Source organism: Carcharhinus amblyrhynchos, chromosome 7 (assembly GCF_965287045.1).
Source record: "Carcharhinus amblyrhynchos chromosome 7, sCarAmb.v2.hapA, whole genome shotgun sequence".
Taxonomy (NCBI): Eukaryota; Metazoa; Chordata; class Chondrichthyes; order Carcharhiniformes; family Carcharhinidae; genus Carcharhinus; species Carcharhinus amblyrhynchos.
Window position 1 is genome coordinate 115,252,851 of NC_137330.1, and position 13,948 is coordinate 115,266,798.

Below are 13,948 nucleotides of genomic sequence, written 5' to 3' on the forward strand. Positions count from 1 at the left end.
ATGTGTTAACACAGTTTAGACACAAGGCCACAGCAGCATAACACAGTGTTTTAGGAGGGGGTTTGGGAAAGGCCGTTTTTAATGAGACGATCACAAATAAAAACAACCTTCCAAATAAGGCCACCCATCCTCCAACTGGGCCTGGCAAAGCCCGCAGGGGGAGTTTGCGGCGATTGTAGTTTTCTCCCCCGCCCCGGCCTGTGTCTCTGAACGGGGAGCACCGGGCGATGGGACTACAGCTCCCAGCATGCCGTGCGCCGCCACGCATGCGCGGCCCGGGTGCCGGCCTTTGATTGACAGGTAGTGACTCCCGGGCCGGGGTTGGAGCTAGACTGCGCTGGAGGCGATGGGTCCGGCAGCAGTGGCAGCGGCTCGCTTACTGCACAGGGCAGCGCAGCAGGCATGGAGCTCCTCATTCCGGGGCAAGTGTATGGCCAGTGCCCTCCAGCCAGAGCCTACTTCCAAGAGGGACGTTGCAAAAGTGAGTTTGCAAAGTTTAATTGTTTTCTAACCAGAGATTGTCCACAGTTTCCCCCCTCTCCCCTTCTCCCTCTCATATGTCAACCCTAGGTCTTGCACTTATTAAGAATTGGCAATCTTCAGATATCCCTGCTTTTCTTTTAAAAGTGGCTGCCAAGTTACAGTAGAAAACAGGAAAGTGGAGGGGGAGACAGAGGTGGGATATGACAGAGTTAACGTTTCAGAGCCAGACTTCAACGTTGTTGGACTTGAATCAGAATTGGATGAAAGTCCGTCGAAGTGACAGGGTTTGGTTTTGTTTTGTGGCCGGCACAGGAGATGGAGCTGGGAGAGAACAAAAGGAAAAGTGTGTGTGTTTGTGAGAGAGAGGAGTTGAATGCCTGTAGAGATCAGATGATCAGGGGAGGTGAAAGTACAGGGCTGGGGGTGACACAAGGAAAGTAGCAATTGTTAAGGCGAGAGGAGCAAGGCTTCCATTTATGTTGCATTTTAGACAACCACCACAGTGGCACAGCGCCAATGGCTTTTATATATTTTTCTTGTCTGTTTTGATTTGATCAGATCATGATTGAATGGCGGAGAAGACACGATGGGCCGAATGGCCTACTTCTGCTCCTACGTCTTATAGTCTTATGATTTATTATTGTCACATGTATTAGTACACAGTGAAAAGGATTGTTTCTTTGGCGCCATACAGACAATGCATATTACACGTAGGTAAGGAAAGGAGACAGTGCAGAATGGCACAGTGGTTAGCATTGTTGTCTCACAGCGCCGGGGACCTGGGTTTGATTCCCGGCTTGGGTCACTGCTTCTGCAGAGTCTGCACATTCTCCCCGTGTCTGCATGAGTTTCCTCCGGGTGCTCCGGTTTCCTCCCACACTCCAAAGATGCATGGGTTAGGTTGATTGGCTATGCTAAATTGCCCCTTAGTGTCCCAGGATGCGTAAATTAGAGGGATTAGCAGGGTAAATATGTGGGATGACGGGTGGGATTGTTGTCAGTGCAGACTCAATGAGCCAAATGGCCTCATTCTGCACAGTAGAGTTTCTATGATTCTATGCGTTTAATGTTACAGTCTTAGCTAGGGTGTCAAGAAAGATTAATTTAATGCGAGGTAGGCCCACTCAAAAGTCTGATAGCATCGGAGGGAAGAAGCTTTTTGAGTCACCTGGAACACGATTTTATACTTCTGTATCTTTTCCTCAATGGAAGAAAGTGGAAGAGAGTATGTCCAGGAGAGAGTATCTTCTCACGTCTGCGTAGGTTTCCTCCGGGTGCTCCGGCTTCTCTCCTACAGTCCGAAAGACGTGTTGATTAGATGCATTGGCCGTGCTAAATTCTCCCTCAGTGTACCCAAACAGGCGCCGGCGTGTGGCAACTAGGGGATTTTCACAGTAACTTCATTGCAGCGTTAATGTAAGCCTACTTGTGACACGAATAAATGAACTTTTAAAAATGTCAAAGCGCTTTAACAGCCAATGGAGTGCTTTCGAACTGTTCTAATGCAGGAAAATGTAAATGTAATTGGGAAAAGCGCTAATAGCAACTGAGCTTGCACGGGAAGGTGCCACGAGAACATGAGGGGCTGATTACGGAGTTGACCAGGGTGTTGTGCAGGGAACGGTCCTTTCTGAAGAAGAAGAACAACACAGCAACGGGAAACAGGCCCTTCGGCCCAACGAGCCCGCGCCGCCGTCCCACTGTCTCAGTGACCTATTCATGATTTTAGTCTACGCCTGATCAGGGAGGTCCAATTTAGGGACAATTTAGTACCCAATCAATCAGCCTAAAAGCACATCTTTGGGATGTGGGAGGAAACCGGAGCACCCGGAGGAAACCCACGCAACCACGGGGAGAACGTGCAAACTCCCACAGACACAGGCCCAAATCCATGTGTCCGCACAGTAACAGAGATAGTCTCTGAGCTGTCATGTTGCCCTCGAGATGGTCCAGTTTAAGCACACTAACGACATGAAGCAATAGGCAACTCCCGAAGCAACGTCCAAGAGCAGCCCACTACAACCTGCCGCATGCATGCCCCTTGCTGGACTTAAATGCCTGTGGAGACAAAAAAATTCATTATTAAACAGGCAAAGACTAACATCCCTGAGGCAAAATGTATTCCCAAGCCTACAATGTTTAGTAAGGCCTACTATATCTCCCTATATGCAGCCCGCTCATGTGGCTGTCTAAGTGACTCTTAAACAACCCTAGCGTGCCTGCTTCCACCACCTTACTCGGCAGTGCATTCCACACCCCCACTACCCTTTGCGTGAAAAACTGCCCTCTAATATTTGTCTTATACCTAGCCTCCCTCACCCTAAGCCCGTGACCCCTCGTTCTATCCTTTCAGAATGAAAGGTGGAACAGTGGTTAGCACTGCTGCCTCACTGTGCCAGGGACCCGGGTTCGATTCCCGGCTTGGGTCACTTGGGTTTCTTCCCACAGTCTGAAAGCCGTGCTGGTTAGGTGCATTGGCCGTGCTAAATTCTCCCCTCAGTTGTACCCGAACAGGCACCGGAGTGTGGCAACCAGGGGATTTTCACAGTAACTTCACTGTAGTGTTAAAGTAAGCCTACTTGTGACACTAATAAACTTAAAAAAAAACTTTAGAATGCTGATAGGGGAGGGTATTGGGAGATATATCGGAGCACGGGTATGGAAGGTGGGAGTATCTGAACAGATGTGGTGGAGAAACTGGGAGAATGGATCATGGGAAAGGTTGCGATGTTGTGGGGGTGAAATGTGGTATGGGGAAGAGGGCCGTTCTAACAGTTAACTGCAGCGACGGATATGAAAAGCAGCGACAGCAAGAAGTCTGGGAACAGAAAGTGTTTCGGAGTCTCCAACATGGTATCAGTGCCATTGTTTCTTTTTAACTTGGCTCGGAGCGATAGAACCTGTTTCAGCGTATCACAGAACCTTGAGCAACAGGGACAGACGGTTTTGGGCAGGGCAAACTCCCACACAACAACAACATGGAAAAATGACTAGGCAATCTTCTCCCATCCCACCTGACGAAGGATCAACGTGTTCCGAAAGCTTGGGGCATTTGCTACAAATAAACCGGTTGGACTTTAAGCTGGCGTTGCGAGATTTCTTTCTGTTTTACCCCAGTCCAGTGCCGGCAGCTCCACTTTAGTGATAAAAAAGCCAATTACTGCGGAAGCTGGAATTGAAAACAAAAGCAGAAAAGGCTGGAAAGTCTCAGTGCGTCTGACAGCATCTGTGGAGAGAGAATTGAGACAATGTTTCGAGTCTGGATGACCCTTCCTCAGAGCTCAGACGAAGGGTCATCCAGTCCTGAAACGTTGGCTGTATTCTCTCTCCGCAGATGCTGTCAGACCTGCTGAGACTTTCCGGCATTTTCTGTTTCTAAGGATGTTGATTTGGGATATTGGCCACGACTTTGTTGCGGGGGGGGAGACCACTCTTTCTCCACGTAGAAATAGTGCTGCAGGATCTTTTGCTTCCGTCTCCCTGAGAGGTTTGGCAGGAAAATGGAAAACCAAAATATGGTTTACGTGGAGAAATGTGGCAGTGCCGTGTAATCTGGATTATTTGTACATCAATCGCAAAATGTTGACATGCAGGCTCAGCGAGTCATAAGGAATGTCAGCCTTTGTTGCTAGAGGGATGGAATATAAAAGCAATGAGATCTTGCCAGAGCTGTACGGCAAATTGTGCGGAGGGTGTGGAGAGTCTGCAGAAGGATCTAGATAGGTTGGGCGAATGGGCCAGGAAATGGCAAATGGAATTTAATGTTGGCAAGTGCGAGGTGGTCCACTTTGGTAGGAAGAATGGTAGGAAGGACTATTAATTACGTGGAGAAAAACTGCAGCAGGCGACGGTGCAGAGGGACCTCGGGGTCCTTGTGCATGAGTCGCAAAAACCCAGCCTGCAGGTGCAGCAGGTGGTCAGGAAGGCGAATGGGATGCTGGCCTTCATAGCGAGGGGGATTGAATATAAAAGTAGGGAGGTCTTGCTGCAGCTGTATAGGGCACTGGTGAGGCCGCAGCTGGAGTACTGTGTGCAGTTTTGGTCGCCGTACTTACGCAAGGATATTTTGGCCTTGGAGGGAGTGCAGAGGAGGTTTACTAGGCTGATACCGGAGTTGAGGGGGTTGAGCTATGAGGAGAGGCTGAATAAACTAGGCTTGTACTCGTTAGAGTTTAGAAGAATGAGGGGAGATCTCATTGAGACATATAAGATGATGAATGGGCTGGATAGGATAGAGGTGGAGAGACTCTTCCCGCTCAGAAAGGACAGTAGGACTAGGGGGCACAGCCTCAAGATAAAGGGGGGGCAGTTTAGAACGGAGTTGAGGAGGAACTTCTTCACTCAAAGGGTGGTGAATCTCTGGAATTCTCTGCCCGTTGAGGTGGTGGAGGCTGCCTCGCTAAATATTTTTAAGACGCGGGTTGATGGGTTTTTGATAAGAGAGGGGATTAAGGGTTATGGGGAGAGGACGGGAATGTGGAACTGAGCAGCGACAGATCAGCCATGATCTTATTGAATGGCGGGGCAGGCTCGAAGGGCTAGATGGCCTACTCCTGCTCCTATTTCTTATGTTCTTATGGTGTGAGTGGAACTGTACTTGGAGTGCTGTGTACAGTTTAGATCCCCCGCACCTCAGGAGGGTTGGATTGACATCATCTGATCTTGCCAAAGATTTGAGCACGCACAGCACAAACAGGCCCTTCGGCCCAAAAGTTGCGCCGATCATGTCCATGCCTACCAGGCCATTGAACTACCTGTAACTCCCAATCCCATTAAATCCCGTATACTCATCCAGAAGTCTTTCAAAAGACCCCAGCGAGTTTGCATCCACCACCACCGATAGCAGCTGATTCCACTCACTCACTGCCCTCTGAGTGAAAAACTTACCCCTAACATCTCCTCTGTAATCATTTTAACAAAAAGCTTTATTTAATTGCTGTTTAGGAAACCTTGCTGGGTGTCGATGGGATGCTGTACATCCTGCATTACAGTAAGGCCAGAGCAGCACTGCGGCACAGTGGCTCGCAATGCCGCCTCTCGCAGATGGTTGGATGCCTAACATAGTTGGAAGCAGTTCCGAGAGGGCTAACTGGATTTTTTGATTTGATTTATTATTGTCACATGTATTAACATACAGTGAAAAGTATTGTTTCTTGCACGCTATACAGACAAAGCATACTGTTCATAGAGATGGAAACGAGAGAGTGCCAAATGTAGTGTTACATTAAGAGCTAGGGTGTAGAGAAAGATCAACTTAACAAAAAAGGCTTATACTTCCCACTCCCTCCACCCTAAATCTGGAAAATCCCAATATCCAGTTTGTCTGGTTCTGAGCTTCCTGGACATGAGGTCCAGTATTTATATATTGATAATCATAGAGGTTTACAGCATGGAAACAGGCCCTTCAGCCCAGCTTGTCCATGCTGCCCTTTTTTTAACCACTAAGCTAGTCCCAATTGCCCACATTTAGCCCATATCCCTCTATACCCGTCTTACCATTGTAACTGCCTAAATGCTTTTTAAAAGGCCAAATTCTACCTGCCTCTATTACTACCACTGGCAGCTTGTTCCAGACACTCACCACACTCCGTGTGAAAATAATTTGCCATTCTGGATCACTCTCCCCCCTCACCTTAAAATTGGAGGCTGAGTTACACAGGTTGTTGAGGCCATTGTCGGTTATTGGGAGAAGGGCAGCAGAATAGCATTGAGGCCTTTAATCAGGTGGCCCAGTGGTCAGCACTGCTGCCTGTCAGCGCCAGGGACCTGGGTTCGATTCCCGGCTTGAGCCGCTGTGTGGACTCTGCATATTCTCCCCGTGACTGCGTGTGTTACCCCTGGGTGCTCTGCTTTCTTCCCACAGTCTGAAAGATGTGCTGGTTAGGTGCATTGGCCATGTTAAATTCTCCCTCAGTGTAACCCGAACAGATGCCAGAGTGTGACGACTCGGGGATTTTCACAGTAACTTCATTGCAGTGTTAATGTAAGCCTACGTATGACACTAACAAATAAACTTTAAGACCAGCCATGGAGCCGAACTGAGGGACCAATGTCCTACTGCTGCTCCTATTCCTTCTGTTGCTATTATGTAGGGTCTCAGCTTAATGTCTCACATGAAAGGTGGCACCTCTGACAGTGCAGCACTCCCGCAGTCCTGTGCTGGGAGTGTTGGCTTGGATTAAGTGCTCTGAAGCTTTAGGAGGGGGACTAGAAGTCGTAACCTGCTGACTCAAGAAGTAAGAATGCAACCAGTTCACACTCTCCCTTTCAAGGCATTGCTTGTGAACTTTTTTTAAAAGTCAGAGAGTCCCTACAGTGCAGAAAGAGTTTGCAGTGACGGCTATCCAGGCCCTATCAGACATATAAGATGATTAGAGGTTTAGATAGGGTGGATAGTGATAGCCTTTTTCCTCGGATGGAGAAAGCTAGCACGAGGGGGCATGGCTTTAAATTAAGGGGGGGTAGCTACAGGACGGATGTCAGGGGTAGGTTCTTTACCCAGCGGGTGGTGAGGGATTGGAATGCCCTGCCTGCTGCAGTTGTAAATGCGTCTAGTTTGGGGGCGTTTAAGAGATCTCTGGATAGGTTTATGGACGAAAAGGGATTGGTATAGGCTAGTGGGTCATTGTTTTTGTAACTGGTCGGCGCAACATCGTGGGCCGAAGGGCCTGTTCTGCGCTGTAATGTTCTATGTTCTATGTTATCACCATAACCCTGCTAATCCCTCTGACACTAAGGGACAATTTAACATGGTCAGTCAACTTAACCCACACGTTTTTGGACCATGGGAGGCAAGGGCTAGAATACAAAATGTATAGTGATGTATTCCTGAGGCTGTATAAGGGTCTGGTCAGACCCCATTTTGAGTATTGTGGGCAATTTTGGGCCCCATATCTAAGGAAGGATGTGCTGGCCTTGGAAAGGGTCCACAGGAAGTTCACAAGAACGACCCTTGAAATGAAGAGCTTGTCGTATGAGGAGCGGTTGAGGACTCAGTCTGTACTCATTGGAGTTTAAAAGGATGAGGGAGAATCTTACAAACTTACAGGATACTGCCTGGATAAAGTGGATGTGGAGAGGATGTTTCCACTAGTAGGAAAAATTAGAACCAGAGGGCACAACCTCAGGCTAAAGGGACAATCCTTTAAAACAGAGATGAGAAAGAATTTCTTCAGCCAGAGAGTGGTGAATCAGTGGAACGCAGAAGGCTGTGGAGGCCAGGTCATTGAGTGTCTTTAAGACAAAGATAGATAGGTTCTTGATTAATAAGGGGATCAGGAGTTATGCGGAAAAGGAGGATAATGGAGATGAGAAAAATATCAGCCATGATTGAATGGTGGAGCAGATTCAATGGGCCGGGTGGCCTTAATCTGCTCCTAAGTCATGTGGCCTAAACTGGAATGCCCGGAGGAAACCCATGCAAACTCCGCACAGGCAGTGACCCAAGGCAGAAATTGAGCTAATCACTGTGCCACCGTGCTACCTTCTTTGACTGTAGGGTGATCGGCGACCCAGAGAGGGAAATTGCCTTGTGGATGCAAGTGTAGAATGTGGAAACTGAGGGGGATTACCTATTTGCAGAATGTCTCAATGAATTGTTCCAGTATTGGATTCGATTTTTACAGGCAGCACTTGTTGCAGGATGTGTTGACATGCATTAGATAACCGCTGCCAATAATTTATTGACAATTGACGAGGAAGAGTTTCCCAGCAGTACACCAGTACTTGCAGAGGATTTCCAGAAATAGGTCAATATTGGCTTGGGCTATTTGGAGAGTATTTATCAATGTTTGTGAGGCATCCTCTGGTCTCTGATAGTATTTGCAACGGTAGCTCCAGCTTTTCAATAAGATGGAGTTGCATTTATATAAAAAAGGATGCATGAAATCAAACCTATGGGAAGGCAGTGGCCCAGTGGTATTATCGCTGGACTATTAATCCAGAAACTCAGCTAATGTCCTGGAGACCTGGGTTTGAATCCCACCATGGCAGATGGTGAAATTTGAATTCAATTAAAAAAATTGAATTTGAATTTTCATATTCAATTGAAATTGAATTCAATAAAAAAAATCTGAATCTAAAAGGTAATCATGAAATCATTGATTGTCGGAAAAACCCATTCAGTTCTCTAATGCCCTTTAGGGAAGGAAATCTGCTGTCCTTCGGAATCAGATTCATGAGTGCCCACTCATGAGGTACGGAACCATTCACTTTAGAGTTAATAAGATAGAATCTGGGGTAGCGAGTAAACCTCTCCTCCTTTCTACCTCGCTGTCCCTCAAGATGTCTGCTTCAGCCTGTTGCCAAGATCAAGCAGCTAGTCATCCGTCACAAACCAACTCTATACAGCTCTGGTCAACTGTGTACTGTTCTCGTCACCCTGTTATAGAAAGAATATTATTAAACTAGAAAGAGTGCAGGAAAGATTTACTAGGATGCTACCGGGACTTGATGGTTTGAGTTACAAGGAGAGGCTGAATAGATTTTTTTCTCTGGGACGTAGAAGACTGAGGGGTGACCTTATAGAGGTCTACAAAATAATGAGGGGCGTAGATCAGCTAGATAGTCAATATCGTTTCCCAAAGATTGGGGTCTAAAACTAGAAGGCATCGGTTTAAGGTGAGAGGGAAGAGATACAAAAGAGATCAGAGAGGCAATTTTTTCACACAGGGATTGGTGAGTAAGAACATAAGAACATAAGAAATAGGAGCAGGAGTAGGCCATCCAGCCCTTCGAGCCTGCCCCGCCATTCAATAAGATCATGGCTGATCTGTCGCTGCTCAGTTCCACTTTCCCGCCCTCTCCCCATAACCCTTAATCCCCTCTCCTATCAAAAACCCATCAACCCGCGTCTTAAAAATATTTAGCGAGGCAGCCTCCACCACTTCAACGGGCAGAGAATTCCAGAGATTCACCACCCTTTGAGTGAAGAAGTTCCTCTTCAACTCCGTTTTAAACTGCCCCCCTTTTATCTTGAGGCTGTGCCCCCTAGTCCTATTGTCTTTTTTGAGCGGGAAGAGTCTTTCCACCTCTATCCTATCCATCCCATTCATCATCTTATACGTCTCAATGAGATCTCCTCTCATTCTTCTAAACTCTAACGAGTACAAGCCCAGTTTATTCAGCCTCTCCTCATAGCTCAACCCCCTCAACTCCAGTATCAGCCTAGTAAACCTCCTCTGCACTCCCTCCAAGGCCAAAATATCTTTGCGCAGGTGCGGCGCCCAAAAATGCACACAGTACTCCAGTTGCGGCCTCACCAATGCCCTATACAGTGAGTGTCTGGAACAAGCTGCCAGAGGTGGTATTAGATGTGGGTACAGTTATCTTCTAAAAAGCATTTAGACAGTTACATGGGTAAGATGGGTATAGAGGGATATGGGCCAAATGTGGGCAATTGGGATTAGTTCGGGGGGAGGGGGGGCAGCTTAAGCAAAGAGGGCGTCATGGACAAGTTGGCTGGAGGGCCTGTTTCCATGCTGTAAACCTCTGTGCCTCAGTGTGGCTCAGGGGTCAACTTATGTTTAAAAAAAACTCCCCTTTTAATAATTTGAAGGGACCAGGTGCAACACAAGTTCATGACACGATTGGCAAACAGCTTGAGAAGGGCATGGTGACCTGGGACAAAGGCCATTCTATTTCTGGACAGTGAGTCACCAGAGCTGTGCTGGAAGTGATGCCTTTAGCTGTGAGTTATGGTAAACTGTCACCGTGTGCCCGGGTAATGTTAGTGAGCGTGCCGGAATCGGGGGAACGATTCCTTTTCGTAACACTTTCTGGTAATCTGCAAGGCCTCGGTGCACTTGCCCTTCACGTTCCCGCTTCTCTTGACTCATCCAAAGTCCAACACTCTGGAGAGGTTGTTTCGTCACCTTGGCAACTGTTTCTAACTTTGAATGTAATCAGATTGTAGAATGGATTCCCACAGGCGATCGCTCCCAAGTACAACTGTATTTCAACACTTTGTTCTATTTTCTGAGTTCCTGTAAGTGCACTTCTTTATCAGTCCCTGTTTTTTATTGTCTTCCTGGAGTTTACGTCTGTCTCGTTTCAATCCTCTTCCTTCCATATCTCTCTTGCCCGTATCTCCCTCTCACCCTGGCCAATTCTGATTAGCCTGCAGCATGACTTGGCAGGTTTTTTTTTTCATTCAAAATAAATGTTAGGCCCGCATTTATTGCCCATCCCTAATTGCCCTGTAAAATGGTGAGCTGCCACCTTGAGCCATTGCAGACTGCGTGGTGTAGATACACCCACAGTGCTGTTAGGGAGGGCGTTGCAGGATTTTCACCCAGCGACGGGGAAGGAATGGTAATATATTTCCAAATCAGGATGCTGTGTGGCTTGGAGGGGAATTTCTGCAGATGGACCTCCCAGGTATCTCCTGCTCTTGTCCTAGGTGGTAGAGGCCTTGAGTTTGGCTTCTTAATGAGCCTTGCTGAGTTGTTTTTAAACTAATTCATGGGACGTGGGTGTCGCTGGCTGGCCAGCATTTATTGCCCATCCCTAGTTGTCCGAGAGCAGTGGAGAGCCAACCACATTGCTGTGGCTCTGGTGTCATATGTAAGCCAGAACAGGTAAGGATGGCCGACTTCCTTCCCAAAAGGACCAAATGGCCTTCTCCTGCTCCTAGTTCTTATGTTTTAACTGAGATGATTGGCCTCCAACGACTGTCACCGTATTTCCCCCTGATTCCCATTGATTCCAGTTTCGCTGGGGCTCCTTGATGTCACACTTGGTCTAATGTGGCCTTGATGTCAAGGGATGTCACTCTCACCTCACCTCTGGAATTCACCTCTTTAATCCATAACATAAGAACATAAGAAATAGGAGCAGGAGTAGGCCATCCAGCCCTTCGAGCCTGCCCCGCCATTCAATAAGATCATGGCTGATCTGTCGTGGCTCAGTTCCACTTTCCCGCCCTCTCCCCATAACCCTTAATCCCCTCGCTTATCAAGAACCCATCAACCCGCGTCTTAAAAATATTTAGCGAGGCAGCCTCCACCACTTCAACGGGCAGAGAATTCCAGAGATTCACCACCCTTTGAGTGAAGAAGTTCCTCCTCAACTCCGTTCTAAACCGCCTCCCCTTTATCTTGAGGCTGTGCCCCCTAGTCCTACTGTCCTTTCTGAGCGGGAAGAGTCTCTCCACCTCTATCCTATCCATCCCATTCATCATCTTATACGTCTCAATGAGATCTCCCCTCATTCTTCTAAACTCTAACGAGTACAAGCCTAGTTTATTCAGCCTCTCCTCATAGCTCAACCCCCTCAACTCCGGTATCAGCCTAGTAAACCTCCTCTGCACTCCCTCCAAGGCCAAAATATCCTTGCGCAGGTGTTTGGACCAAGGCTGTAATGAGGTCAGGAGCTGCGTGACCCTGGCGAAACTCGAACTGGGCATCACTGAGCAGGTTATTGCAGAGTAAGTGCTCCTTGATAGCGCTGTAATGACCCCTTCCATCACTTTACTGATGATGGAGAGTCGACTGTTGGAGCGGTAATTGGCCGGACCGGATTTGTCTTATTTCTTGTGTGCAGGAGATAGCTGGGTAATTTTCCACATTTCCAGGTAGACGCCAGTGTTGGAAGAGCTTGGCTCTGGGTGCAGCAAGTTCGAGAGCAGAAGTCTTCAGTACTATTGCCGAATGTTATCAGGGGGCCGTTGCCTTTGCAATATCCAGTGCCTCCAACCATTTCTTGATGTCACGTGGAGTGAATCGAATTGGCTGGAGCCTGGCATCTGAGATACAGGGGAACCACTGGGGGAGGCCAAGATGGATCATCCACTTCTAGCTGAAGATTGCTGCAAATATTTCAGCCTTATGTCTTGATGTTGGGTCCTCCATCATTGAGAATGGGGATATTTGTGGTGCCTCCTCCTCCAGTGCGGTTTAGAACATAGAACATTACAGCGCAGTACAGGCCCTTTGGCCCTTGATGTTGCGCCGACCAGTGGAACCAATCTGATGACCCTCTAACCTGAACTATTCCAATGTTATCCATATGCCTATCCACTGACCATTTGAAAGCCCTTAAAGTTGGTGAGTCCACAACTGCTGCATTCCACGCCCTTATTACCCTCTAAGTAAAGAACCTACCTCTGACATCCAACCTATAACTACCACCCCTTAATTTAAAGCTATGTCCCCTCGTGTTAGCCATCACCATCCAAGGAAAAAGGCTCTCACTGTCCACCCTATCTAACCCTCTGACCATCTTGTATGCCTCAATTAGGTCACCTCGTAACCTTCTTCTCTGTAATGAAAATAACCTCAGGTCCCTTAGCCTTTCCTCATAAGACCTTCCCTTGGTGAGTTTAATTGTCCACTGTAAGATGTCTCACAACACCAGGTTAAAGTCCAACAGGTTTGTTTGGTAGCAAACACCACTAGCTTTCAGAGCGCTGCTCCTTCATCAGGTGAGTGGGATTTCAGTTCACAAACAAGGCATATAAAGACACAAACTCAATTTACAAAATAATGATTGGAATGCGGATCTTTACAGGTAATCAAGTCTCAAAGATACAGACAGTGAGTGGAGAGAGGGTTAAGCACAGGTTAAAGAGATGTGTATTGTCTCCAGCCAGGACAGTTAGTGAGATTTTGCAAGTCCAGCCAAGTCATGGGGATTACAGATAGTGTGACATGAACCCACAATCCTTGTTGAGGCTGTCCTCGTATGTGCGGAACTTGGCTATCAGTCTCTGCTCAGCAACTCTGCGCGGTCGTGTGTCGTGAAGGCTGCCTTGGAGAACGTTTACCCGAAGATCAGAGACCGAATGCCCATGACCGCTGAAGTGTTCCCCAACAGGAAGAGAACAGTCTTGCCTGGTGATTGTCGAGCAGTGTTCATTCATCCGTTGTCGTAGCGTCTGCATGGTCTCCCCAATGTACCATGCTTCAGGACATCCTTTCCTGCAGCGTATCAGGTCGACAATGTTGGCCGAGTTGCAAGTGTATGTACCGTGTATTTGTTGGGTGATGTTCTCATGTGGGATGATAGCATTCGTGTCGATGATCAGCATGTCTTGCAGAGGCTGTTGTGGCAGGGTTGTGTGGTATTGTGGTCACTGTTCCCCTGAAGGCTGGGTAGTTTGCTGCGAACAATGGTCTGTTTGAGGTTGTGTGGTTGTTTGAAGGCAAGAAGTGGGAGTGTGGGGATGGACTTGGCGAGATGTTCGTCTTCATCAATGACATGTTGAAGGCTCTGGAGAAGATAGCTAACCTGGTGTTGCCAGACTTCTTACTAGCTTCTCCGCTCCAGGGAAGTACTGGATGACGAAGGGTACTCTGTCCGCCATCGTGAGACTTCTTACTATGTTTACCCCAATGCCGACATCTCCACATCGTAATTGTCCACCACCATTCACACCTGGATGTGGCAGGACTTCAGAGCTTGGATCTGACCTGTTGGTTGTGGGATCGCTTTGTTCTGTCTATCACTTATCGTTTGTGCTGTTTGG

The 13,948-nt window shown here is 47.6% G+C and overlaps 1 protein-coding gene across 2 annotated transcripts in view; it reads left to right on the top strand.

The window, feature by feature from the left end:
* Positions 1–321: 321 nt before the first annotated feature.
* The window catches only part of mocs1 (molybdenum cofactor synthesis 1), a 50,135-nt gene continuing 36,508 nt past the window's right edge, over positions 322–13,948 (top strand). For both annotated transcript variants that reach the window (XM_080192984.1, XM_080192985.1), the window contains exon 1: positions 322–481. In XM_080192984.1, coding sequence (XP_080049110.1) covers positions 347–481 — 135 coding nt within the window. In that variant the 5' untranslated portion in view covers positions 322–346. The remainder of the gene's footprint in view (positions 482–13,948) is intronic.